This window comes from Equus caballus, chromosome 4 (assembly GCF_041296265.1).
Source record: "Equus caballus isolate H_3958 breed thoroughbred chromosome 4, TB-T2T, whole genome shotgun sequence".
In the NCBI taxonomy this organism is placed as follows: domain Eukaryota; kingdom Metazoa; phylum Chordata; class Mammalia; order Perissodactyla; family Equidae; genus Equus; species Equus caballus.
The window spans coordinates 20,861,027-20,887,365 of record NC_091687.1 but is presented as its reverse complement, the minus strand read 5'-3'; the positions used below and the strand labels follow the sequence as shown (position 1 = coordinate 20,887,365).

Sequence of the window (26,339 nt, the reverse complement as noted above, 5' to 3'; positions counted from 1 at the left end):
TTGAAGACATATCTGCACCCCCATGTTCATTGGAGCATTATTTACAACAGCCAAGACATGGAAACAACCTGTCTGTCTGTCAGTGGATAAATGAATGAAGAAAATGTGGTATGTATGTATACAATACTATAAAAAGGAAATCTTGCCATTTGCAAAAACGTGGATACACCTGGAGGGTATTATGGTAAGTAAAATGTCATACAGAGAAAAACAAATAGTGTATGATCTCATTTATATGTGAAATCTTAAAAAAAAAACTCACAGACACAGATAGATTGTTGGTTTCCAAGGGGAGGAGCAGAGGGATGGGTGAAGGTGGTCAAAGGGTCCAAACTTCCAATTGTAAGGTGAATAAGTTCTGAGTTTTAAAGTACAGCATGGTGACTATAGTTAATAATACTGTATTATATACTTGAAAGTTACTAAGAAAGTAGAATATAGACTCTGGGTTGCTCAGGAACAATCCTCAGAACCGAGTCGGCACTGCTGTTAAAAATGGACTTCACAAACTTATTTTGTATCAACATTGAAATCTCATTTTATCTGCTGATCTTCAATGGTCATATGTGTTAGTGGAGCAGACTCAGTTCTGAGGATTGTTCTTTAGGGAGATGGGACGAATTATGCCGTGGTCGATTGGCTCTGGCTGCATTCGTTTCCTTCAGTAGGAAAATTCACTGAAACTAAACAGTCTTGCCATGTATATTCTCAGGGTCCCTGCAGAAGAACTTCTGAACAAATGGTGGTGCCATATTAGTGCGGAAAACATGGGTCCTTTTGGGACTTCAATAAATACCTAGCAACACTGTCCAGATTTACCAGCCCTATAGGAGCAGTGTTTCTGTGGGGCTTGGGCTATGATTTCTTTGATTATTTAAAGTTTTCTCCTAATTATGAGGTTTTTGTTTTGGAAAATATCTTTTATGTGAAATGCCCAATTCAAAACACTTATTTCTGCATTTGGAATACATAGGAACCAGCCCTTGGGCCTTAACTGTGTATACTGGTGAGAAAAGGGCAGCTCCATGGAGATGGGGGCCTGCTCACATTGGTGAGAGCTGGCCTTGTGGGTCTTGCCAATGTGTAATGGGTCACCCTCTTGGGCTCTGGCTCCCTTAGCATGGCTGTGTTTGCTGGGCCGACCCTGACTGCAGCGTTGTGGTCAACACGGACCTGTGCTTCACTTCTTTCCAGCAAGCTCCCTGTGGGTGGGAAGGCAGAGGTCTCCTGTGCAGACCCAGAGTCTATGTTGTGGGTCTTTCACAACAGTTTAGAATGTTGGCCACACTCTTAGTATATCTAATTGGCATTGGTGGGAGAATCAGACAGAATAACCTAGAAGATGTGCACATATGCCAAGGCTGCTTTTTGCATCTGTGTGGACTTCAACTAAAGAGGGTGAAGAGTAATTTGAATGTGTAAATTTAGGTCATAGTGAACTGTTTCAACTCAATTGTAGGCCCTTGAGTATTTTTAGATAATGGATATAAAATAGGCAATCTTAGGTTATATGAAGAGAACCACACTTAATTCCTTCAATTCAAGATCGTTCCATATTTCTAGTAAACTGAAGCATTAAATGCTGAGAACAGCAAATGACACATTTCTGGTATGGAGGAGAAATTTACTTCAAATAATATTGAAAAGGACTGATTTCTTTACAGAGGACTCATTCAACCATAGCAAATGGTTTTTTTTGTTCAAAATCTATTGTTTTGGTAGATATAATTCCAACAAAAGAAGCACAATGCTCTTTGTGTTGTTCTTTGTGTGTTTCTGTTTAGCCTTTTGTGTTTGCCAAGGAGCTGAATGCTAAGGAACCACTTGAATCTTTTTAATCCATGGAATTGGGTGACAGTAAAATCTTCCAGTCACTAAAAAACTTCTAAACAATGTTTTATAGGAGAATGTAGAAGATTATTGAAGAGAGATTAGACAAAAGTAGGCCCATGATTTCTTTCTTTTTTTTTTAAAGATTGGCACCTGAGCTAACATCTGTTGCCAATCTTTTCTTTTTCCTTCTTCTTCTCCCCAAAGCCCCCCAGCACATAGTTGTATATTCTAGTTGTGAGTGCCACTGGTTGTGCCATGTGGGACGCCACCTCAACATGGCTGATGAGTGGTGCCATGTCCACGCCCAGGAACTGAACTGGCGAAACACTGGGCCACCGAAGCAGAATATGCGAACTTAACCACTCGGCCACAGGGCCGGCCCCAGGACTGTGGTTTCTTGATGGAAATTTTATAAACAATAACGATGAGAGTTCAGAAAAGTGTTTACTTTTTGTTACATAGTTCTGATAGCTCATAGAATAATAAAGCCTTATGGTCTTCATTATTTATGTGGTTCATATTTTATTTCCTTCACGTATTCTGAGTATTGGTTTGCACTTGGCACTTCTGCTTGTAGCTGAAGTATACTGCTGGAATCCTGGTCGTCAGATCAACAAAACCTGTGGTGAAGCATAGATGCTCCAAATAAGGTGCCATCCGCAGTGAAAGTCTATTCCCTGGGTGCACGGGAACTAATGTCTCCCCAAGGAAGGAGATTGTGCAAAGCAAACACATTTCCCACCTAGACCTGTGCCAAAGGATCTTTATCATTTCCAAAAGAAACTTAAAATGCCCAAGTTTCCCATAACTCATGGAGAGCTAACATTAGTAAATTCATTTTCACCTGTAGGAGTTGTAGGTTTTGGTTGTGGCCACACTGCATGAGGAACCTCGTGCTTGGTGGGTGGTGTCTAGGGAGCATCTGAGGCTGTTGGCCTGGGAATGCACACACTTAGCATGTTCAAAACAGAACTAGAGGAGGGCAACTGAAGCCAGTGAGGAACTTGTTCAGGACGGGCCTGAAGGTGCCTCAGTGTGAGCCTGGCACTCAGGATGTCATGCAAGGCAGCGCAGAAAGGTGCAGAGGAAAGCAGTCCCTACACGCAGCCCAGACGAGGGAGGGTCGCAGCCCATGGTCAAACTCCAGTGCTCACGAGAGCAACAAACTAGAAACTCCCCAAAGCTCTGGGAAGTGTGCATATCACTCCCATCTCCCCAGGGGAATCCCGGATTAATGAGAAGTTCAGTGAGCGTGACGTGCTGCTTGCTTATGTCTTGATTGCCTTGGGAGATAGTTTCATATTTATAAGTAATTTTAGAGTTCCATGTTAATAATAAACTATATATTTTAAATAGCCCATATCTTAGGAATTCTCTGTAGTCATTGCTTCTAATTTTACTTTAGGGGCAAAAAACTAATCCATAGAACTTTCAGGAAAGCAGTCCAAATCCATCAATGACAAATTGGAATAGAAATGCTTATGCATAATAGGGATAATTACTCTGTGTACAGAATATCATGTATATGTATGTATGTATATACATATTTTTTAGAGCAGTTTTAGGTTCACAGCAAAATTGAGCAGAAGCTAATGAGTTCCCATCTACCCTTCCCCCAACACACACACAGCCTCCCCCGTTATTAGCATCCGTCACCAGAGTGATACATTTGTTACAACTGGCAAACCTACGTTGACACGTAGTTATCACCGGAAGTCCGTAGTTTAAATTACGGTTCACTCTTGATGTTGTACTGTCTGTGGGTTTGGATAAATGTGTGACGTCATGTGTCCACTGTTATAATATCATCCAGAGTAGTTTCACTCCCTAAAATTCCTCTGTGCTCCACCTGTTCATCCCTCCCTCCCACTACCGCCTGGAAACCACTGATCTTTTTACTGTCTCCATCGTTTTGCCTTTTCCAGAATGTCGTATAGTTGGACTCATACAATATGGAGCCTTTTCAGATTGGCTTCTTTCACTTAATAATATGCATCTAAGTTTCCTTTTTAGGGCTTGATAGCTCATTTCTTTTTAGCACCAAATAATATTCTCTTGGCTGGATGTACCACAGTTTATTTATCCATTCACCTGCTAAAGAGTATCTTGGTTGCCTCCAAGTTGTGGCAGTTATAAATAAAGCTGCTATAAACATCTGTGTGCAGGTTTTCCAACCGCTTTGGGTAAATACCAAGGAGCGCAATTGTTGGATCATATGATAAGACTATGTTTAGTTTTGTAAGAAACTGCCAAACTGTCTTTCAAAGTTGCTGTATTATTTTGCATCCCACCAGCAATGAATGAGACTTCCTATTGCTCTACATTCTTGCCAGCATTTGGTGCTGTCAGTGTTCCAGATTTTGGCCATTCTAATAGGTGTGTAGTGGTATCTCGTTTTAATTTGCATTTCCCTAATGGCAGATGATGTGGGACATCTTTTTCTATGCTTATTTGCCACCCGTATATCTTCTTTGGTGATGTGTCTGTTAAGGTCTTTGGCCTATTTTTTAATCAGATTGGTCATTTTCTTATTGTTCAGTTTTAAGTGTTCTTTGCATATTTTAGATAATGATCCTTTATCAGACGTGTCTTTGGCAAATATTTCTCCCCGTCTGTGGTTTATCTTCTCATTCTTGTAACAGTGTCTTTTGCAGAGCAGAAATTTTTAATTTTAATGAAGTCCAGCTTAGCAATTCTTTCTTTCATGGATCATGCCTTTGGTGTTGTATCTAAAATGTCATCACCAAATCCAAGGTCATCTAGATTTTCTCATGTTATCTTTGAAGAGTTTTATAGTTTTGCATTTTACATGTAGGTCTGTGATCCATTCTGGGTTGATTTTTGTGAAGGGTATAAGAACTGTGTCCGAATGCATTTTTGGCATGTGGCTGTCCAGTTGTTCCAGCACCATTTTTTGAAAAGACCATCTTTTCTCCATGGGATTGCCTTTGCTCCTTTGCCAGAGATCAGGTGACTATATTTGTAGGTCTGTTTCAGAATATACACTGGAAACCCACTTCGTGCATTCTATTTTCTTTGTCCATTATGCTTTTGTAATCCTTACTTAAATTGTGTGCAAGCCTATGCAGGTGTGTTTTGTGTGTGTGTGTGTGTGTGTGTGTGTGTGAGTGAGTGTGAGTATTTAGTGAAAATGGAAATGCATACCCACCTGAGAATCTCTCTGGGGTGCAGGCTAATCCAGCTGAGCCTGTTTAGAATGGTTCCAGTGCAAGTGAACAGGACATTGCCTTGTCTTCATATTTTCCTGGGCAATGCTTTGCCTTGTATCCCTGTGGATAAGTGTGAAGGGAGTAGTATAAATTATATTCTGTAGACAGGATCTTTCTTCTCTTTCTCACCATTCAGAAATACACTCATTTAATTTCTTATTTGTGAATGCTAGTTAGGGGCTGTTGTCTCTCCAGGCTGATACCAGTCAATGTGCTTAACAACACAGATGGATAAGCTTTATCCCTGGTTTTGAGGAGGCCCCAGTCTGGGAAGAAGATACACATTTATTACCATGAGGCCGAATAGAGTGCAAGTGTCCTGGAGCACACAAGAGGTAGCTATTTATAATTTGTGAGATGGGAGATTTCAGCTGGGTCTTGAAAGGTGGGTAGGAGTTTGCTAGACACAAGGACAGGACAACACAGGTGGAGGGGATACAGTGCAGTGGCACTGGAGGCCAAGGTGTATGAGGGCCATAGAAGTGGTGAGATGAGGCTAGAAGGAAGAATCAGGGTCCCACTGAGGAGCTAGGTGGCTGCCACAGACATCATTTGGGTTTGATCCTACTTGTAATTTTAAGTAGGGAGTGACAGCAAATAAAAGGCAAGCTCCTTTCCATGGCCAGTGACGCCGTGTGGGGCCTCTGGCCACACTGACCTGACACGGTTCCTCTGGTAGTATTTAACAGTCGAGTGTCCCCTCCCTCTTCTTGCTCTCACTGTCTGGAATAGTCTCCCTGTTCTTTTGCAGAGCTGGTTCCTTCTCGTCATTCGAGGCAAATGTCCGCCTCCTCAGAGAGGCCTTTCTCCCCCTTCCTGTTTATATTACCCACGTTAGCTCTCTGACCTCAAACCCACAAAAACATGTCACTACCGTGTTTCTATCTTAAATGAAATGGGTTACTCCCTAAAATTATCCAGTTATTTCTGACTTCCCTCACCAGGGCATAAGCTCTCTGAGTAAAGGAATTTGTCTTGTTGAGGCTCTGCCGCCTTCACGGAGAACAGTGCTGGCATGTGGTATTTAGTAAATATTTAGTAAAGTTCTGAATGAGTGAATGATCAAAATGAGTAGCACTGTGGAAACTGACTCAGAGAAGGAGAGACTGGAGGCAAGACAGTGAGAGGAGAGGCATTTAAAATCCTTCAGGTGGGACATGCTAAGGGCCTGAATGAAGGCAGGAGTAGCAGAGGGATGGGGAGAAGTGGTTTTGAGAGACTTCCAGAAAAAGCCCAGAGCCCTTCAAGGAGCTGTGTGATACAGGAAGTGAGCAAGAGGGAAGGGTCAGCCACACCTGTGACACGTCCAATGTGAAAAGAATATTGAAAAAGGAACAGGTTGGACGGGACCGTAGATATGGATTATGACTTGGGACCTGTTGGGTCTGAAGTATCTTCAGGAACCTGCATGGGAAAGCCAGTTGGCAGTTGTCCCTGGGGCTCCCAGGGGGTGTGCTCATGGACAATTTGAGAACTATCCACATGTAGGAAATAATTGGGAGCATAGGAGTGAATAAGAAACAAAAGGAGAAGAGGACAGAAGAACCCAGGAGGAGCATCATGCAGAGGAAGGAGAGCAATTGAGAGTAAGAAGAGAATCTGTGGAAAATGGCACAGCTCAGGGAGGGAGGGGGCATTGCTGCTTGGAGAGGGCGAGCTCAAAGGAGGCATCTTTCTTTTACACTGAAGAGTAATCTAGGTCTTGGCTGAAGGAGAGGTTGGCCCGACTGGAATGGTGGGCCACAATAAGGATGACACTGGTGGAGGAAGAAGAAACGGGGATGTGTTTGTTGGCTCCTGGCAGGGAGTCCGTTCTCTTGGACTAGGGAATTGTTTGCTCCAGTAGGGGATGCTATCATGTCGACTTGCTCTGCATATCATCACTTCTGTTTGTTAGGGAGATTCCCTGCTGGTTTCACATCCTATTTTCCTGGGCTTCTTTCCAAATCTTAAGCCCCTCATCTTCTGTCACATCTGTGGGTGGCGGGTGGCATGTAACCCTGTCCTGTCCTCTTCCAGCATCCTTATGCTCCTCTACCTTGGGGACCTGAGAAGGCAGTCAGCACTCAGAGAGGTGAGGGGTTTGCCTGTGGAATACCAATGCCAGTGATTGGCGACTTTCCTATATGCATCGGTGTGAAATTCTAAAAGAAGAAATTTTTCCACCGTTACTTTGAAACATGAAAAGATTGTAAACCTATAGATAACTGTCTATGCACATATTTCTAGCTAATACAATTTTAACAGAAAAACTAACCCTTAACAAATATTTCTTGAAGTGGTACGAGATTCTTCAGTGCTCATTGGGGAATATGAAGGGCAATCAGACTTGAGAGCTCCACATTGAAACCTCTACATTTAAAAACCAAAAGCACATAATAAGTATTCTGTGTTAGGGCTTTTTGTTCTAAGTGAGGTAGAAAGAAAGTGCTTAAACAGCAACTTTTGTTTCTTCTCATAACTTTCCATGAAGCATGCCCAGTGTTTTTCTTTCTGGAATTACCAAAGATGGTGATGATAGAAATTGTTTTCCCTGGCATCGTGCCTGCCCCCACCTGTGAGGAGGGCTTTAATTCTGGTGGATGGAATATAAACAACCAAAGGGAGTCAGTTAGTTGACCGGAGGCATCAGAGTGTGGATGGAGTCTTTTCAGCCTTTCTTAAGGTTATAAAGCAGAATCTCAAAACATTTGATGGATAGTGGAATTCTCATGACCAAAAATTTATCTACCATGACCTTATATTCATCTAACAGTAGCAAATAAGTGATAAAAATGCCCCACACCTTGGGTAGATCTCTATGAGATAGTGTGTACAGTTCCTGGAAGGACTATTTTTTTGTTTTAAATTTAAAAGTGAAATGGCTACATATCAGTTGAGTTAGAATTTGCTCCATCCATCTGCCCGGATGACATCCAGCCAGGATACTGCTTCCACCGAGCATGCGGTTTGCTCTCACAGGATCAATATTACTTTATTTATAGTGACCAAAGGAAAATGGTGGTGTATCCTCTGACAGCAAGATTAACTTTTGAAATTAAGACTTGCAGGGAAATCTAAGATTCAGAGTCCCCGCGTTTTATGGTGCCCAGGGTGGACGTGTTCTTTATGTTGGGATTTAGGGAGCTCTGCAAGGTGCTGTGTGCTGTCAAAGTTGTCCTGTAAGATCAGGATGTGATGTCGCCGTCTCCTTGAACCCCTCCCCAAATTTCCAGGAGGAAAGTCAGGCTTTAGTTTTAGTACCTGAGCTCTGTTTCCACAAGGCCTCTCTCACCAGGGGAGGGCGAAGGGATCAGGTGTTCTAGACCCCCTGGAGGGTGGATACGCTAAGTAGGCTGGAGCTGAGGACTGTGTCTTGAGGGTGCACTGGAAGGGAAGCATCCTTGAGAAAATCAAGCCTTAAATAATTAAGTAAACTCACAGAAACATGCCCCAGGGCAAGCCACAGCCAGGCTCTAGGGATTTCCTATTTCCTCACATGCTCTTTGACCCAAAGCCCAGGCTTAGAACTCTGCTTTCTGCTTTACTGTCTGCTCTCCTTCCCTCTCTGGAGACACTGCTCTGTGGCCAGCATGGTTGCTATCTGTTGGAGCACTTGCACAATCTCGGCAGTGGCCAGAAGAACAAAGCTAGGCCAGCCCAGCTGCCTGCATGCTCGTCTCACAATCACCTGGTCCCACAGGTTGAAGCTGCCCCAAGTGCAACCCCTGGTCCGCACAGACCCTCGGGTCTGCTCCACGGCACTGTTTCAAAGTGGAGCCTGCTCTCTCCTCCCAACTCGCTCTCCTCTCCTGTCTGCCTTCTGCCACTGCTTCTGCCAGAGGATTGGAGAGGACTCCTGGCACTCCCACACATCAGAGGAGCAGGCCCGTCCTCTGGCTGCAGCTGGCTTCTCCTCCGAGCTTGGCGTCCCTCTTCCCTGGGAAGGTTTCCACTCCTTATGCCATCCCTATTTATCTTCTATCATGGCTTCTCCCCTGGGTTCCCCTAGCGGCATTTATCATTCAACAAATATTTATTAAGCACCTACTTTATGCCAAACACTCTACTAGGTAGAGAGAAACCGTAGGTAGCAAAACAAATCCGCTGTCCTTATGGTGTTTATACTTTAGAGCAGGAGACAGACAATCAGCAAATTGACAGAAATGTAAGTGTATGAAGTGTATAAGTCAAAGAAAGCTGGTGCATGGGAAAGGGGTGACAGAGGGTGGGCAGTTCTCAGCAGCCGTCAGTGGTCTCCATGAATATTGGAGGCAGAACACACATAGAGGAGAGGGCAGGTTGGGGACATCCAGGGACAGCCTGGAGGCAGAGCATGGTGGGACAGGGGACTGAGAGGTGGTGGGGTCAGGTAAGGCTAGCGTGGTCAGGACTCTGGATTTTACTTTTCTTAATTGAAATGCATTTGACATATAACATTGTGTAAATTTAAGGTGTACAACATGTTGATTTGATACATTTATGTATTACAATATGACTGCCACTGTAGCAATAGTCAGCACCTCTATCAGGTCACATAATTATTTCTTTTTTGTGGTGGGAATAATTAAGATCTAGTCTCTTAGCAAGTATGATGATTATGATACCGTATTGTTGTCTATATTCACTACACTGTGTGTTAGATCACCAGGACTTATTTATCTACTAGTTGCAGGTTTGTACCCTAGAAGAACATCTTTCCTGTCCCCCACCCTTCGTCCCTGGTAACCACCATTTTACTCTCTGTTTTTATGAGTTTGGCTTTTTTAGATCCACATGTAAGTGAGATCATACAGTAATTGTCTTATCTCAGCATAATGTCCTCAAAGTCCATCCATGTTGTTGCAAATGGCATCCAAATGGCCAGCAGGTACATGAAAAGATGCTCCCCATCAATGTCGTCAGGGAAATGCAAATCAAAACCACAATGAGATATCATCTCACATGTTTTAGAATGGCTGTCGTCAAGAAGACAAGTGATAGCAAGTGTTGGCAGGGATGTGGAAGCAAGAGGACTGTTATGCACTATTGGGGAGGATGTAAATTTGCAGCCACTATGGAAAACAGTAAGGAGCTTCCTCAAAAAGTTAAGAAAAGAACTTACCATATGATCCAGCAATTCCTCTTATGGGTATTTATCCAAAGGAAATAAAATCAGTATCTCGAAGAGGCATCTGCACCCCATGTTTACTGCAGCATTACTCACAATAGCCGGGACATGGATCTTACTCTAAGTGGAACTTCCACTTAAACCAGCTTCTCCACAGGTGTCCCATGTGGCAAGGAGCAACACCACTATCGCACAGGGGGCCGCACTGGAAGTTTGACCATCACCCACATCCCTTCCAACAAAACCAGTCCCAATTCCTGTCCGTGGTGCTCATCTCTTATTCTCAGTACCATGCAGTATCTGACACATAACAGACACTTACACAGTCATCAAATGAGTGTACTTGTCACAAAAAGGTATTGCTTTAATAACATGGATGCTTTTGGTAACAACATTCACTCATTCAACCAATATTTAGTGAGCACCCAAAATATGCCAAGGATGGTCCCCGATACTAAGGAGACAGCAGTGAATCACATAAAGCCTGTGCCCTCGTGGTGGAATGCTGTGTGGGAGAAACCTGGGCCGACTAGACGTGCACTCCCCACTCTCCCCTTTTATAAGCAAGTGGTACGGCAGCGTCAGACAGCAGTCAGCCCTACCACTCTCTGGCTCTGCGGCCTCCAGCAAGTGACTCAACCCCGCCAAGCTCACCTCCCTTCTCTGTACGAGAGTAACAGCAGCGTCCGCTCCATCAGGTGTTTTGATGACCAAACCAGATAACAGGAATGCACCGGAAACCCTTAGCCCAGGGTCTGGCTCTTAGCACGCAGCTGGCATTGTTATCATTCTCTCTTTCGTCAGGCAAGATAAATAAGGTAGAGTTGGTCTTGAAAACAACATTTTACTTCTGGCCTTCTATTTTCTCCCCTGTAAGATAAAGGAGTGGGAATTCCAGCTCTAAGATTTTGTGTTCTTTTCTGTCATTAGGCTTGTTTCCTGTTTATTTAGCAGACACATATATATCATTTTCTAAGAGTATTTCAAGCAGCTAGGGACATTTCTGAGCACTCATTTAATTCTCACATCGGCCCTATGAGGTGGGCACTATTACTATCCTATTTAAAATGAGGAAAGCAAGGCACAGGGGCAAAAAGTATTTGAGCAAATTTGTGCAGCTAGTAGGTAGCAGTGCGGGCAGGCTGGCGTAGGCTCGGTGCTGCTGGCAGCTCCGCGGTACTGCCTCATGTTTCCATGGAGTGGTGTTATCAACGCGCTGAACCTCCAGGAAGGCAGAGATGACTAAATTCCCTGAAGACTCTGACGTTCTCTCTTGGGGCTGAAACCAGGTCTGATTCTGAGGGTGATGTCCGGGTGTCCAGGTTCCCGTTGGGTTGTCTACTATTGGCTAGGGATATGATGAGGAAGATAAGAAAGCAAAGAGGTCTTCATAACAGCTGCCCACCAGTGAGGGCGCTGTTCTCTGTACTTTTCATGATATACTCATTTACTCCCCATGGTAACCAAAAGAGGCAGGTACTATTTTTGTCCCTGTTTTACAGATGGGGAAATTGAGGCAGAGAGAGGTTAAGCAACTTATGCAATATTACACAGCTCATGGTGGAAGCAAAACTCTAACCTCAGCTGTGTGCCTCCAGGGTCAGAGTATGAGCACCACTCTGCACTCTCATCTCACTGATGGACATTTCAAAGCTGTTTTGGTTTGTGATCTTTGTGATCATCATCTTAAAAGTACAAGTGTATTTAAAGGAAAATTATATGTAATAATTGTTATGTAAACAGTAGTAGGTTAAAATGTAGGTTTAAATTTTAACCCAGAGCAATTTCATTATACTAAAAAGTTGACGTCCTGTTGTCCCTGGAGAATGAGAACACAGTAAAGAATTAACTGCCTTAGATGACTGAAGATTTATTCCTTTAAGTACAAATCTCTTCTTTTAGAAATAAGTTAAGCAGTCTAGGGGAAAATCTTCCTAGACTTCATCGCCATTTTCTCTGAATTCTCAGACTTGACACTGACTCTTTGCAGGAAACTCTGGTTTTATTGTTTAGTGGAGGTGAAACCAGATCACTTCAGTGACAGAGTCAGCAGGAGCTGCTCAGGGGCAGGCAGGCTGTGAGCCCGGCTCCAGCCGATGATGGGCGTGAGCGTGGTTCCCCGTCCTGTGTGGTTTTACTGTGGGTTCTGAATAGGAGAGACTTCCAGCAGGCCAGATTCCCCATGGATGAGATGCTTCAGTTAATAAAGGAAACAGCAGTCATAACACCAGTTTTTCACACCTCATTTGGTACGTAATATTACTGTATTTTGTGTTACAGTAATACACACACCTGCAGATTTATAAATAAATGTCATTTGCCTTGTCAGTAATTTAATCACTTGAGGGAAATGTACAGCAAATAGCAAAGTTACTCCAGGTTGATTTAAAGTAAAAATGTAAAAAGTAAATCATACAAGCACTTCAAAACAATAGGAATTTTTAAAATTTGGGATCAAGAAGCCCTAAGAAGCCCTTTCTTAGTACCACACAGGGTTTGAAACAAAAAACAAGGGAGAAAGAACCTAACAGTGAGTTAGATAAAGTTTTACATTCTAAAAACGTAAAATGCAGAAAATTAAAGGGCGTCACAAATGAAGGAAAATGTTCACAGCGTATGTGTAATTCAGAGGGTTAATGTCTCTGGCCAACACCAGCGTAGAGAGAGAAAAAGCTTAATGGATGTGAACAACCAGTTCTTTCTCATTCACACGCCAATAATCATTAAAAATCACTAATCTTAGTATCCAAAGACACAGAGTTAAAAGTAATCAGAACACTTGTCACCGACTCGGATAAGCACCACAGTGGTTCTCCCCATTCTGTTGTCGAATGTGGAGAAGAGGTTGGTGGTGACAATACAGCCTTTCTGAAGGTCGATGGGGCAACAGGTATCACATTTTTGTTTCTGTTTTATTGTGGAAGAACTCTTACCATGAGCTCTCCCCTCCTAGGTGTTGAAGTGCGTCGTACCCCACTGTTGACTGTAGGCACAGTGTTGTGTAGCAGATCTCCAGAGTTTCTTCATCTTGCTTGAGTGAAACTTTATGCCCCTCGGTTAGTATCATTTCCCCTCCCCAGCCCCTGGCAAACACTACTCCACTCTTTGATCTTATGGATTTGCCTATTTTAGAACCTCCTAAAAGTGGAATCATGCACTATTTGTCTCTGTGACTGGCTTATTTCACCTTGTGTAATATCCTCCAGGTCCATCCGTGTTGTCACAGTGCAGAATTCCCTTCTTTTTCATGGCTGAATACTATTATTATGTATGAATATACCACCTTTTCTTTATCCATTCATCTGTCAATGGACATTGAAACTGTTTTCACATCCTGGCTATAGCACTGCAGTGAAGGTGGGAGTGCAGATACCTCTTTAAGATCCTGATATCAATTCATTTAAAATCACATTGCTGTCAGCCAGTGAATTTATGGAACTGTATCCTAAGGGGACAGACCAAATGGAAACATGGAAATATATAAGGATGCTCATTGCAATAATATTTGAAATAGCGACAATTTAGAAACAACTGAACTGCCAAACCTTGAGGAGGGGTAAATACTTGGTCCATGCAGGGGTAGACCCTTCCCAAACTCAGAGTGGCTGAGAGAGATCCATGCCTGGCAATAGACAGTGTTGGAGGTGAAAAAAGCATTTGTTATTACAAGAATGTCTTCTCATTTTTATAAATATTCAGATATTTAAATACACAGAAAAAAGACAGAGGAAACGTACATCAAGCTTAATAGAGGTTCTATCTAGGGGCTAGAGTTAAGGGAGGATTTTCACTTAGTAGTTTATACCCCTCTATTATTTGAAATGTTTTCAGTGAGCATATATGACTTTCATTTATCAAAGTAAAAACAATGGGGCATTTTCATTTTGAATAAAAGAGAAATGAGAATATGGAGCCAGGGCTATGTTGTACTTGTGGGGTCTGTTAAACAAGAATATTTATAAACTCTTTCCATAACATGCCACATTTATATAAAATGCCTGCTTTCTTTCTTGTATTCAACAAACATTTGATTCCTAACGTGTGAAAGCAGTAGGTTAGGAATTGTGGAAATTCGGAGACTAATCAGTTTGCACTTTACTATAGAGAACTTAGAGACAGACAGGAGGAGCTGGACGTGGAAGCAGCTGGCTGGACTAGAGGGGAAGATGAAATGAGGACTGTCCTCTAAATAACGGACCACTCGTACATCTGAGCAAAGTACTACAAGAGCATCAAAGAGGAGCTGATTCACTTCCACTGAGGGGACTGCAGGGGCCTCCCTAAGGAGGTAGCATTCAAGAGTGAGGAAGATTTCAACAAGGGCATAAGACTGAGGGAAGTGTTTGAAAAGGAAGAACATTCTAAGCTGGAAGAACAGTTTGAGAAAAAGCAAGGAAGCATGGACCCACTACGGTGCAGCCAAGCACAAGTGAGCCGTCTGTTCAGCATGACTGAGAGAAATACCCCGGGTTCTCCTTCCCTCATTCATATGTGTCCAGTGCCAGCATGGAGCCTGGCACCAAGTACACACATGTTTTGGATGGATGGATGAACAAACGAACAAGGGAACTAGCGAACACATAAAGGGATGCAAGGTGCTGAACCTGACGAATTTTATTTCACAACGTAGACCCTCAGATCTACTGATGTCTTTCTCCTTTAGCTGAATGCTAGAAGATTATATCCAGTTCTCCTAAGAATAATGTGAACATAGCGTACACATATAGGGAAAAACTGTAAAGGAACGTGGAAAATGCACACACGCACATAGTCCTTTAATCACTTTTTATTAAGTTCCTGCCAAGTGCCACACTCTGAGCAGGTGCAGGAGCCCAGGTGGGAATAGGAGGCTTTGTGTTTCATGCTAAGAGTCTCACCCATTCTCTTTAAATCAGAACGTCCCTTCCCCCTTAAACATGTTCTGTCCTCCAGTCTTACTTTACACACAACTGGCACAGTGAGATTAAGAGACCAAAGAGGCCACGGTGGAATGGATGCTGTCTACAAAGACTGAGCAATCCAGTGCTCTGTTTCTGCCATTGGGGAAAGCTTCCTTGCTGCCGTACACCGGATGGGAGGCATGTTAAAATCAGCCCCGACCAACCCAAAATGGCCACTATGTGTCCTGGTTCTAGGAAGGGGGGGAAAAAAGATACGACCAAGCTCCAGAAAGTGAGCAGAACTGGATGTCAAGTGTTCCTCAAAGAATGTGCTGAAGATATGAATCAGGGTTTAAAAATGTTTTCTAAAGCAACACTTGCAAGCACAAATTGATTTCTAACATGCTCAGTATGTGGATGTTTTATCACAACGGACGGTGAGAGCTCCATCGGCTTTGTTCACTTATGGAATCATAGGAATAGACATTTCCATTCAAAAATGCAGGAGTTATTTCTTTCAGACCTACTGGCTGAAGCTAGGAAGGCGGTGTAAGGAAAGTGGCTTAAGAGTGGATTAACTCTGCCCGCTTATTAGCTGTACGACCTTGGGCAAGGTATCTTTTACAAGTTTCCTTTTGTTCCTTTATGAAACAGAGTAAAATTACCTCTCTTTGGAGGCTTTTGAGGTAGTCACATGAGATTCAGTTGGCACCCCTAGTAAATGTTTAATAAATCTTTGTTGCTGCCAATGTTAATGTATTTTCCTGAAGTCTGTAAATACGTCTACCAGAACACTTTTGTTTACACACCTTCAGCTAACAAAAGCTTTGGAAAAAACTTTTGCCCATTAGATCGTGTCTTGATTGGAGGTCTCAGACCTTGCCAAACACTTTTCAAACACATTATCTTAATTAGTTTATTAAGAGTAACTCTATGCCTGGAAAATACATGGTCTTCAATAAATGTTCGTTGAGTGGCTGTGGTTGTCCCTGGGAGAAGAACTACCAGTAATGAAGCTGGCTGTCTCGGCAATGGCTCCAGGAGTTTGCTGTTTCTCCAAATCTTGTAACAAGCAGTGAGCCAGAACTTTCTTTCAACAGGTGAAATTGCTTTTCCAAACTGGATGAGCCAGAACTGCTTCCCTGCTCCCCTCTTCTGATCATCTCTGACTTTCTGTTGACACTCAGCAGAATTCTGGAACACATCATCATTACACAGAGCTTAGAGTGCTCTGATTAACCAGCATGAATTCACAGAAGAAACCGCATTCCCAAGTATGCCCCACATTATAGCTTTTGGCAGAGTTTCCAGCCTAGAAGATCGTGTAAATGTTGGAGAATTATCTCTCCTTCATTAGACTGTGAACAGCGTGAGGTCAGGGACTTTATACATCTTTGAATCCACTGCAGTTCCTGTCACAGAACAGGGAACCGACAACTGTTTGTTGATAATTCATTGAAGGCGTAAGGAATGAATGACATTTAACAAAGTCTCTCACCACCTTTTAGGATGAGATCGAGAGATGTGGACTAGAAAAAACCACGGGCAGACATCCCTAGCACTTGAAGGATCATGATTAATTAACAGATTGATGGAAATGCTGAAGGAAGAAATCCAGCCAGCAGAGCCAAAGCTCTAAGCCTTTCACCATTGTCATCAACAACTGGGTGGAAAGTAGAGGCAGGACTATGACTGCAGGTGGTAAGACCAAGCACCCCGCCTCTGACTAGGCACGCCCCTAGTCGGGCACAGCTGAGTGGGGTCTGCTGAGAGCCCAGCTCACACATCACACCAGCACCCAGGCCCAAGTTAGAACAGCAGACTAAAGTAATATGTAGAAATTAACAGAAAAATAGAAAGCTTTGATATCCATTTATTTGATAGAGTCCTGGTAACTTTATCACAAATTCAGTGTGAGCTGGCCACATGACAAGGATTCTTAAAATTGGGAAAGCAGTCTGAGAATTAAAAGGGTGTTCTAAGAAGTTAAATTTGTAATAAAACTAAAATATCTTAATATTTTATCAAAGACAACAGAGGTTAATTGAATTAATTATGTTTCATGGATGCAGTGGAATACTAGGTAGCCTTTAAAATATGTGGGAAAATATAGCTGCTAAAATGTGCTAGTCTGTCTCTCTCTTTTTGAAACCCCACTATACCGAGTCCACTATGACAAAGAGAAGGGAGAAGGAGCAGTAACAGTGGTCAGTAGACACTGTGGAATTAGAATATGTTTGATTGTGCTAAAGTCCTTCCAAAGCAGAGGAAGCTGAGAGCTGACTGCTGGGGTGGAGAGGCCCATCAGGAGAGACCAGGCTCAGCATGTGAGGCACAAGTTCCTCTGCACACTAGCGTGCGAAGGAGCAGATGACAGAGGACAGGCTGACGTGGGTATGAGAAGCAGTAAGACTGCCAGGCACAGCCGCAGGTCTGCCCTCGCACCTCCAGAGGTGGAAGAACCGAGACTCTGACTCCATGGCCTCAGACACGCTGAGTGGACCGAAAAGAGGGAAAAGTGAAATCCATATGCTGAATGAGAGCCTAGGGCCTTCCCACTGGATCCCGCTTGAAAGACCAGCTTCCACCTTCAGGTAGGAGATTGGAGATTCCCTTGTGTACAAAAGAGAATCCCGCAGATATGGGTATTTGGGGATCTCCCAATGAGCTACCCAGATTTCTGCCCAGGCACCAGCAGGGGATCCCATCAGTGTGTCAACAGACCCTCTCCACAGAAACACAACCGAGAGCATTTGGCCAAGGATCACCAGAAAGTGAGGGAAGATCAAAAAGTGACAGACGAGAGGCCAAGACAGAGAGAGAAAAGGAACCTGAAGGATGCAATACATAAATAGAAGAAAATTAAAATTAAAACATTTTTCAAGATTTAAATAATAGCCTCAGAGAGAAAAGAGAAAGTATTACAGCCAGGAAACAAGGCATGCTGCTATTTTAAAAATATGTAACAAGAAAGAACTCTTGAAAATTAAAAATACAGTGACAGAAATTGGAAAATTTAGAAAAATTGGATATTGAAGTAAAGGAAATTTCCAAGAAACAGGAAATTTTTTTTAATTAGGTAGGTATATTCAAGAAAAATTAAAAATCAATTTAGAACCCTCAATATTCAACTGAATGGCACCCAGAGAGAGACAGAGAAAGGAAAACAGAGGGAAGAAAAAATCTGAAAGGAATAACGCTAGAACATTCCGCAGAATTAAAGGAAATAGAGATGGCAGGGCTCAGGGAATGCCCCAGACGAGGGGTAAGCAGAACTCCACCCCGGCACAGGCCATCATGAAATGTCAGGACTCCGAGCTGGAGGTGGTGAAGAATGGCTTGGCATGGTGAGAGAGTTGTTTCCAGCCTAGATTTCCATGGACTTCTATGCTGATGCTTCAGTGCAGTAGAATAAAAGCATTTTTAGATTTCCAAAGTCTCAAACATTTAGCTCATGCACATCTTGTCTCAGAAAGCTAATAGAGACTGTGCCTACTAAAATGAAGAAGGGAATTTTTAAAAAGGCATAGGATCCAGGAAACAAGGGATTGAAAAGTGAAGAGAGGAAAAGAGAATTTCTAGAAAACTCAGTAAAAAAGTTAGAAAACAAATCAGTTATCAAGTTCAGAGAAAAAAAAAGAATAATCTAGAAAGAAAATGTAGTCAACATATAAGTTACACGTCTCAGCTGGAGAAAATACCTCTTGAAGAAAATGTGTGTTTTGCATCATTATAATATCTATTATAACTATATATGTATAACTAAATAGTGAACGTTAATTTAAATCTTGTGCTATAATTTTTGGAAAGATCAGGAAGGAAAACTATGTGTGGAGGTGTCAGAGTGTGTGTGTGTGTGTGTGTGTGTGTGTGTGTGTGTGTGTGTCTCAAAGAGCTAAACTCTCATCTTCTGGACTGGAAGCCAATGTCTAAGATGAGAAAATCAAGAAATAGCAGAATAATCTTATTATTTAGAAAAGTAGAGTAAATGCCAAGGGAAAAAGAGTTTTAAGTGGTTCTTCCTGGAGTCAGGGCAGTGGACGGAAACTACTGGTGAGATGCTAAGCTTTATGGAACTGACTTTTTCTTATGCCTATGTTTTACATAAAATACATTCCACAATTTTAAAGGTATAGGAGGTGGTTATAATACATTATGGTAGAAGGATAAAAAAATATGACTTTTAAAAGAAAAAAGAAAGATTAGAAAAATATATGCCAACTGTTAGTTTATTCTGAGTGTTAAAGTGATTTTTTCTTCCTTTTGCTTATATAATTTTTTGCATTAAATGTCTATTACCGATAAAATAAAAAAGGAAACTTTTACACCCACACACACCCCCTACTTAAAACATCAGGTCCATCCCAGAAGAGGAAGTTGCCCTCCTGGGAGGTGAGCTGAGTTCATACACCAAGCACAAAGAGTAGAACTAGAATCCACAGTGGGCTGGGGGCGGGAGGCGCCCTCCAGGATGAACCCCGCCATGATCAGGGGCTCTCTGGACTTGAGGTGAGAGCCCTGGCTGTCAGCTCCCTGAGTGCAGTCATCGTTTTCATCATTTGTACATACTCTGCACTAATGCAACGCTCTTTAAACACATTTTCATCAATCAGAGCGAATGGATGAAAACTGTGTCTGTAATGAGGAGGAAAATTATGCAGTCTCAGAGAAACAAAGAACTGGAATCAGCGAATACTGTCTCACAGACAAAACAGACTTCACTTTTGACAATGCGACCTGCCCAATATTGACAGGCTGCCTTTAGAAGCTGTCTCTTCGTCATTGTTAAAGTCTTTGGTGGAAACTGGGTTTCTCCGTGGATAGGGGCTTGATGGCCCAAAAGCTAACCTAATGTCCCATGTACTGACGTACCTCATTGCAACTCCAAGTCCAGGGGCAAGAGTGACGCCTGAGCTGCTCACTTCTGTTCTTCTGCTTGGTCACATGGTAGTTCTTGATAAAACTTCCAGAAGGAATAATTCTCTTTTGCTTTTAATTGAGGATTAAGGATCCCCTTTCTCACATTTATGCTGACGGGGAGTTGTCAAGTCTCCTGATTTGCCTGGAATTCCTAGGAAGTATGGGGCAGAGCTGCAGCCCCCTAGGCTCAGAGGAGTCTTGGGGGTATCTGTGAACATCCTCAGGCCACTCCTGGGCCACACAGCAAGCCTTCACACCATGGCTCCCTGCACTCCCCTGGCAATCTGACAGTCCTGCTTAGAGCACCATGTCACATTGGAGCTGACTTCTCCAAGCTGTGTGTCCCACATGCGCACCACTCCCCAACAGAACCACCCTAACACTGACTGTCCTTCTTTGTGCTTCATAGGTATCTCTGGGGTCACAGATTGACTTACAGAAAAAGAAGAGGCGGGCGCCAGCTCCCCCTCCACCCCAGCCCCCGCCGCCAAGCCCCCTGGTTCCCACTCGCACTGAGGACAAGGAGGAGAACAGGAAGAGCACGACTGGTGAGTGACTCATGCCCACTGTCTGCATGCCTCTGCGATGCTTGCTCTCGTGTGGAATTTCAGCACTGCTAATAACTTGCAGTGGCCTCCTCCATAATGGCATTAACACGGGAAATATTTATGCTAAAGAAAGAAAGTCTGGAAATAAACAGTTGCAAGTTCACTTAATATCTTGCAGGCATATGTCCTGGGCATGATTTGGAAGGTGGGGATGCTGGGAAGGTGGAGAATGGCTCAAGACGCTGAGAGAGGGTGAAGGATGGAGAGCAAGCAAGTGTGGGTGTATGATGTGTGTCTTTGATGGAAAAAGATAAGCTCTTAGGATGATGTCCGTGGATACTGTTTTGAAAGACATCTGGCATTTGAAACGCGTCTAGACCCCAGCGGATTTATAGATCATTTGACAACAGTTCAGTAGTTTTTTGACCACTTTGTTGAAATTATCTCCACATATATACTTTTTATATATGTAGCAAAGCCCTTGATATTCTTTGAGAAAAACAGAACTCAAAGGAAAGACGGTGGAGTCATAATGTCTGTGAGCAGGGAGACCCTATGAGATCATTTTATTCCACTCCCTCAGGTACAGGTGAAGTGGAGAGACGTGACAGAAGACTCTAGATCCACGAGTCAGGGATGGTGAATTTTATTTTAAAGTCATTCAGTGTTTGCTCTTTCATTTGTGTAAAACAGAAATGGCTTTTGACAAGCAGAGTTGCCTGAGAAACCCCCCATGATGCAAGTGCTTCAGACTCATTACAGAAGCCAACAGAGGGCCTCTCCAGATGCCATTTAGTCCCCTCGGCACCCTCACATTTTGCCTAAGACCTAGTGGCTGTAGCCCCCAAAGTTAAAAGACTCCCAAGGATGAGTGGCTGCGTTGTCAGCGCCTGAAACTTTAATATGAGCTACTTGGCTGTTCGTCAGCACTTTTCCCCCTTGTCGATACATCACTTTTAATGTCTCAGTATTTCGTAGCTTAGGGATCATTTATCCTAAGGAACAATACCCTATATTTCATGTCAGTTCATCCTCTTTCTCAAAGGAAAATACTATCAGATTTAAAGAAAACATGATCAGGAGCCCATTAAAATAAATCTAATTGTCTCCTTTTCCATGATGAGACCCCCATTCTTCCTTCTGAGCTCTCTCCCTACCCTTTCTGTAAAGGGATGACAACCCTTAGATTTAGAGTTCCTTGTTGAAATTCCAAGAAGCATCCACTTTAAGTTGTAGTGTGGATGTGGTTGAGTTACGCCAGCTTCCAGGCCAGACAGCCCATGTCAGCCCAGGAGAGGACCTCCTGATTCAGCCTCGGAGGAGCAAGGCCTCGAGTGCGTCGAGCTTAGAGACCCTGGCCCGGCTGTGGACAGTCAGCCAGTGCCCATGGGTATGACAGGAGAAGGGAATTTTAAAACTGAAAACTGGAGGGATAATTTCCTTGCTAAGGAACCTCCTCTTACAAGGAGGAGATGTGGGTGTTAGTAATTCGCTACGAGTCTCTCTCTGGAGTCCATAAACTTTCGTTTGTGAGGATTGAGAAGAAGCCAGAAGCTCCCTTCCAACTGAAAATAACTGAAGTTTCTTTGAGGTCACGGGGTGGAAAGAAGGTCTTGCTGGCCACTTAAAGTCACTCCTCCATCCTCATCAGAAATCTCCATGAATTGACAGCACACTAACGACACCATAAGCAGCTTTTAACCAAAGTCTAGGCTTTAGGTGAAAAAATAAAAATAGAAGAAGTAACCCTGTCCACACAAAAAAAAGTGTTGAGCAACTTTTTCTATTCAGGCGCCTAGATATAAAAAGAAAAAAATTTTTTTGAAACTTGCTCTAAAATAGTATTGTAGCCAGCTGGATTTGGGTCTTGACCCAAATTTCTTGGTAAACAAAAATAAGCCTTCCACTAGACAGCCTGCCCTCCCTCCATGCCTCGCCCTCTGGGTACCTTCTCATGCAGTGTTCCCACCTGGGCCAGACAGACCACACTCATCCAGACTGGTGCTGGCTTATTTGCACTTCAAAGGAAGAAATGCTGTGTAGATATGGGGAAATTAATGTTTTTCCACATCTAAAGAACTGTAACCAAGAGAAGGAATAAATAGCTAGATTTCTTGATGAAGGAATGACATTTCTTAATATTTTTATTAAAAATCTGAAGGACATGAAGCATAGAATCTATTAGTTACTAGAAGATTCTAAACTTCAAAGCTTGAAGAAAGTATTTTTAAAAGAAATAAGAGTAAGCGTGATTTATGACACTAGTAAGTCATATTTATTATACTGAGTCATTGACTTTCAAAAATTTTATTAGCGAAAGAAATCCATTTGCATATAAAATTGTAAATGGATCCCCCATGTGTAAACAGACCAGAGCGGGTCTGCTCCGATTGTATGAGACATAGAATAGAGCGGGAACACCACCTCTAACACTTTCTCCAACTCAGGACCTTCTTCAAAACAAAATTTGAAAACTGTTACACTAAACACTGGAAGAGGTTGAGAGTCCAAAGGGCCTTCAGGAGGTGAGCTAGACCAGCAGATGTTTAATCCATGGTAGGGGATAGATAGAAGGAATGAGAGTAAGCGAAAGGAAAACCTTGTGGGCGTGAAAAAGACTAACATGGAGAAAAGGAGCTCCTCTCACCCTGACAGAGCTGTTTTGGGGGACTTTCAGAATAGTTTTGATCCCAGCATTTAAAAATAGTTGTGCCTGCCAGAAACAAGTTACCACCAGCAGATATTTCCAAATTGGCCCAAGGCTGGGACACTATGCATGTAAAATGGTAAAGGAGGAGTGAGGTTGGACGTGGTGCTGGGGGTGACTGGATTTCTTACCAGAGGTGGCTGGATTTGGTGCTGGATGAGGTTGGATTTGGTGTGGAGTGACGTTGAATTTGATGCTGCGTTGGTTAGATTTGGTGCTGGGTGTGGCTGGATCTGGTGCCAGGTGTGTCTGGATTGGGTGCCGTGAGGTTGGTCTTGGTGCAGGTGAGTGATGGTGTGTCTGCTGTTGGAGGGCAGAGTGTCGCTAGGTTTAACCTTCTGAAGTAACCCCCATTGATTCCATGTAGGTGTTGGACGGCAGGTGCCACAAAAGCCTCCCAGAGGCAGTGCTCGGGGGCCCCCCCAGTTAGTGCTGCCCCCGCCCCCGCCCTACCCTCCTCCTGACACAGACGTGGCAGAGCCTCTCAGCTTTCCTGAGGAAGGCGCTGTTTCCGAGGCCTCCGACCTGAGACCCACACGTACGTGCCTCTTGTTTCTTCCCCACTCTGTGTTGACCACTCATGTCTCTGGTCACGGGTGTCGGGGCTGGGTTTCCAGACTTTCCATTCTTACCTTGGGGTGTCTGTGCCTTTCCTCTCCAGCGTTTCTTTCTAAATGCTCAATGCAGTGTGTCTGATTTAACAGTGAATGCACTCTGAATGCCATGCAGGTACCCGTAGAAAATGATTTAACCTATTAATCATTCATATTGTGGTTAGACCAGCCAAAATTGTACTTTGTGAGTGGAGACAGTCAGCACGGAGCTAATGTTCCTCAAAACAGAACTAACCTCAGAATGTCTGCAGATAGCAACAGCCAGCACAGTCCAGCGCAGCAATTATGGGATTGTGTTGGTAAGCTCACTCAGGCAAGCCGTGAACACAAAGGAGAGCTGTGTTCAAGTGCTGGGAGGACTAGTGACTTAGAACCTTTGAACCATGTGGCCAATGGCCAAGCATTAGTACTGCAACTCTACAGAAAGGGAAACTGAGGCACCAGAGGAGAAGTAGCTTGATCTGAGTCTAGCAATAACCAGAATTAAAGGCTCATTTTATTTCTGTTTCTTGTCACACCCTGAGATCAGGCTTTCTTCATTATTTCCTGGAATTTCTTTTGTACTTTAATAAGCAGTGTATGTAGCACTCCCGCCTCCAGACAGGTGATAGTTTTATATATTTAACCATGTATATTCAGATGGCATCATCCGTATGTCAAGCCTGTGCTCGCCGCTCCTTCAGGACACCTCCGCTGTGCAATGATCCTCATTGTTAAAGCAGACACAGTCCTGGACTGCGTCTTCCTAACCACGTGATGTCACTCTGCAGTCAGCCTGCTGAGCAGCCAGTGCCCACATGAGTGTGTGCATACTTTTCCGCCATTGGACAATTTGATCTTTTTCTTTCTTCTTTGGAAATGACAGCTAGCTCACTGCCAGCTTCTGGATAAAGAAGATAATTGTTGGATTACTTATCAACTTTTTTTAGACAAAATAATCCTGATTCATTTTATCTTTCTCTACAAATACTTCTTTTCCATCCTTAAAATATGTTTGATCATCTTGACATTGGACATGCTTCCAAATGCAAATGAATTTTTATAGGATATTCAAAAATTAAGGATTAGACATATTGGTCAGAAAGATGACAACTGAGGCTTAGAGAGCTCCAGATCCATTTCATCCCTGAAGAAAGCGAGTTTTAAGCCCCACGCACCAAGGCCGTGAGCTGTCAGTAACCACTCCTGTGGCTGCTGTCCTCACCCACAGATTCTCATTCCTGGGGGGGCCAGCTAGGCAGGTACAGCTGAGTGAAAACAGTAAAGCTGGGCACAATCCACTGGCGATTAAGGAATTACATAAGACCAGTAGTGTTGAGAGGCCTACAAAGGATGGGAGAACCAGCTTCATATGCTTTCCCATAGCTGGCTATGTGTACACCTGCAGACCTGGGCTTCCTCCTGGGCCTCCCTGTGTTTGAGGGGCACTGTCAGTGTATGGTGTCTGCTGGGGAGACTGGCAGACCAGATTTGGGAGGGCTGCTTACAAAGGCCTGCGACAGGCTCAAGAAGGAAAGCTTCCTCGTGGGTCTCTACAGTGCTGTGAAAATATTTCCCACCCCTGCCCTTGGTTGACTTTCAGAAAGAGGTCTGGGGAGGGAATAGAGCCATCAAGAGTCTTGGACCAGCAAAGATGAGGCTCACTTTCTTCTTGCTTCCATTTCTCCTCTCATGCCCCACGTTCATTCCCCCGATGCATTCATTTCCCCAAGTACATGTCATCGGAGCTTCCTTTGTCCTCTGGTCATAATTCACCTTACTACCTTCTCTTCCATTTTTTCCCTTCTGACGTGCCCACAGAAATGCCAGTATAGAGAGAAGAAGAACAGGAGGTAGGGGGAGGTGGCCCTAAAGGTGTTAGTACCCTGCAGAACCTAGCCCAGGCCTTGCAGGGAGCGGGGGCTCAATAAACATTTCTCCCTCCGCCTGCTCTGTCCTCCTCTCTCCTGGCTGCTTCTGCACCAGAAGTTGATACATCCAACTTAGAGCTTTCATTTTATCTAATTAGCAGAACCATCCTGACCATTATTTACAGCATTAAAAACTGGGATCTCCTGCCCAACTAGGCAGAAAGCAACTTGCTTTCTGGAAAGGAAAGGAAGGAAAACGAAAGAAAACGAATCCTTTGTTTTCAATTTACTTTTTCACGTAATGTTTAAATCTGGGTACTAGTTTCACCTGTCTCAGGGCGGGCTATAGAATGTTGGCACATAAAATGTTAGATGTGAATTTGTGCCCCCCATTGGTGTATGCATCTCACCTACACTCAGTCCAACTTCTGTCTGTGGCTGTGTGGAAGCTCAGTAGATTTTATGTCAGCCACAAGCTCTTGCATATCTCCTCCTGAGTTCAACTTTAGACCTGTGGTCCTTGTAAAAACAACAATGTGTCCATGGTGGAAACTTACCCTGAGTATCTGCGAGGGCCAGCTGGTCCACTAGGCATCTTACACACAAGATCTTGCTCAGTTCTGTGGGGTAGATTCTGTCGTTAGGGAGAAACTGAGCCAGAAGAAGTA

General features: G+C 43.4%; 1 protein-coding gene across 17 annotated transcripts in view; it reads left to right on the top strand.

Moving 5' to 3' along the window:
• The window catches only part of COBL (cordon-bleu WH2 repeat protein), a 277,939-nt gene that overhangs the window by 180,837 nt on the left and 70,763 nt on the right, over positions 1-26,339 (top strand). For 9 of the 17 annotated variants that reach the window (XM_014738943.3, XM_005609148.4, XM_070264439.1 and 6 more), the window contains 2 exons: positions 20,362-20,500; positions 23,575-23,745. In XM_014738943.3, coding sequence (XP_014594429.3) covers positions 20,362-20,500; positions 23,575-23,745 — 310 coding nt within the window. The remainder of the gene's footprint in view (positions 1-20,361; positions 20,501-23,574; positions 23,746-26,339) is intronic. The other 8 variants (XR_011437757.1, XR_011437758.1, XM_023639066.2 and 5 more) reach the window with 1 other exon arrangement.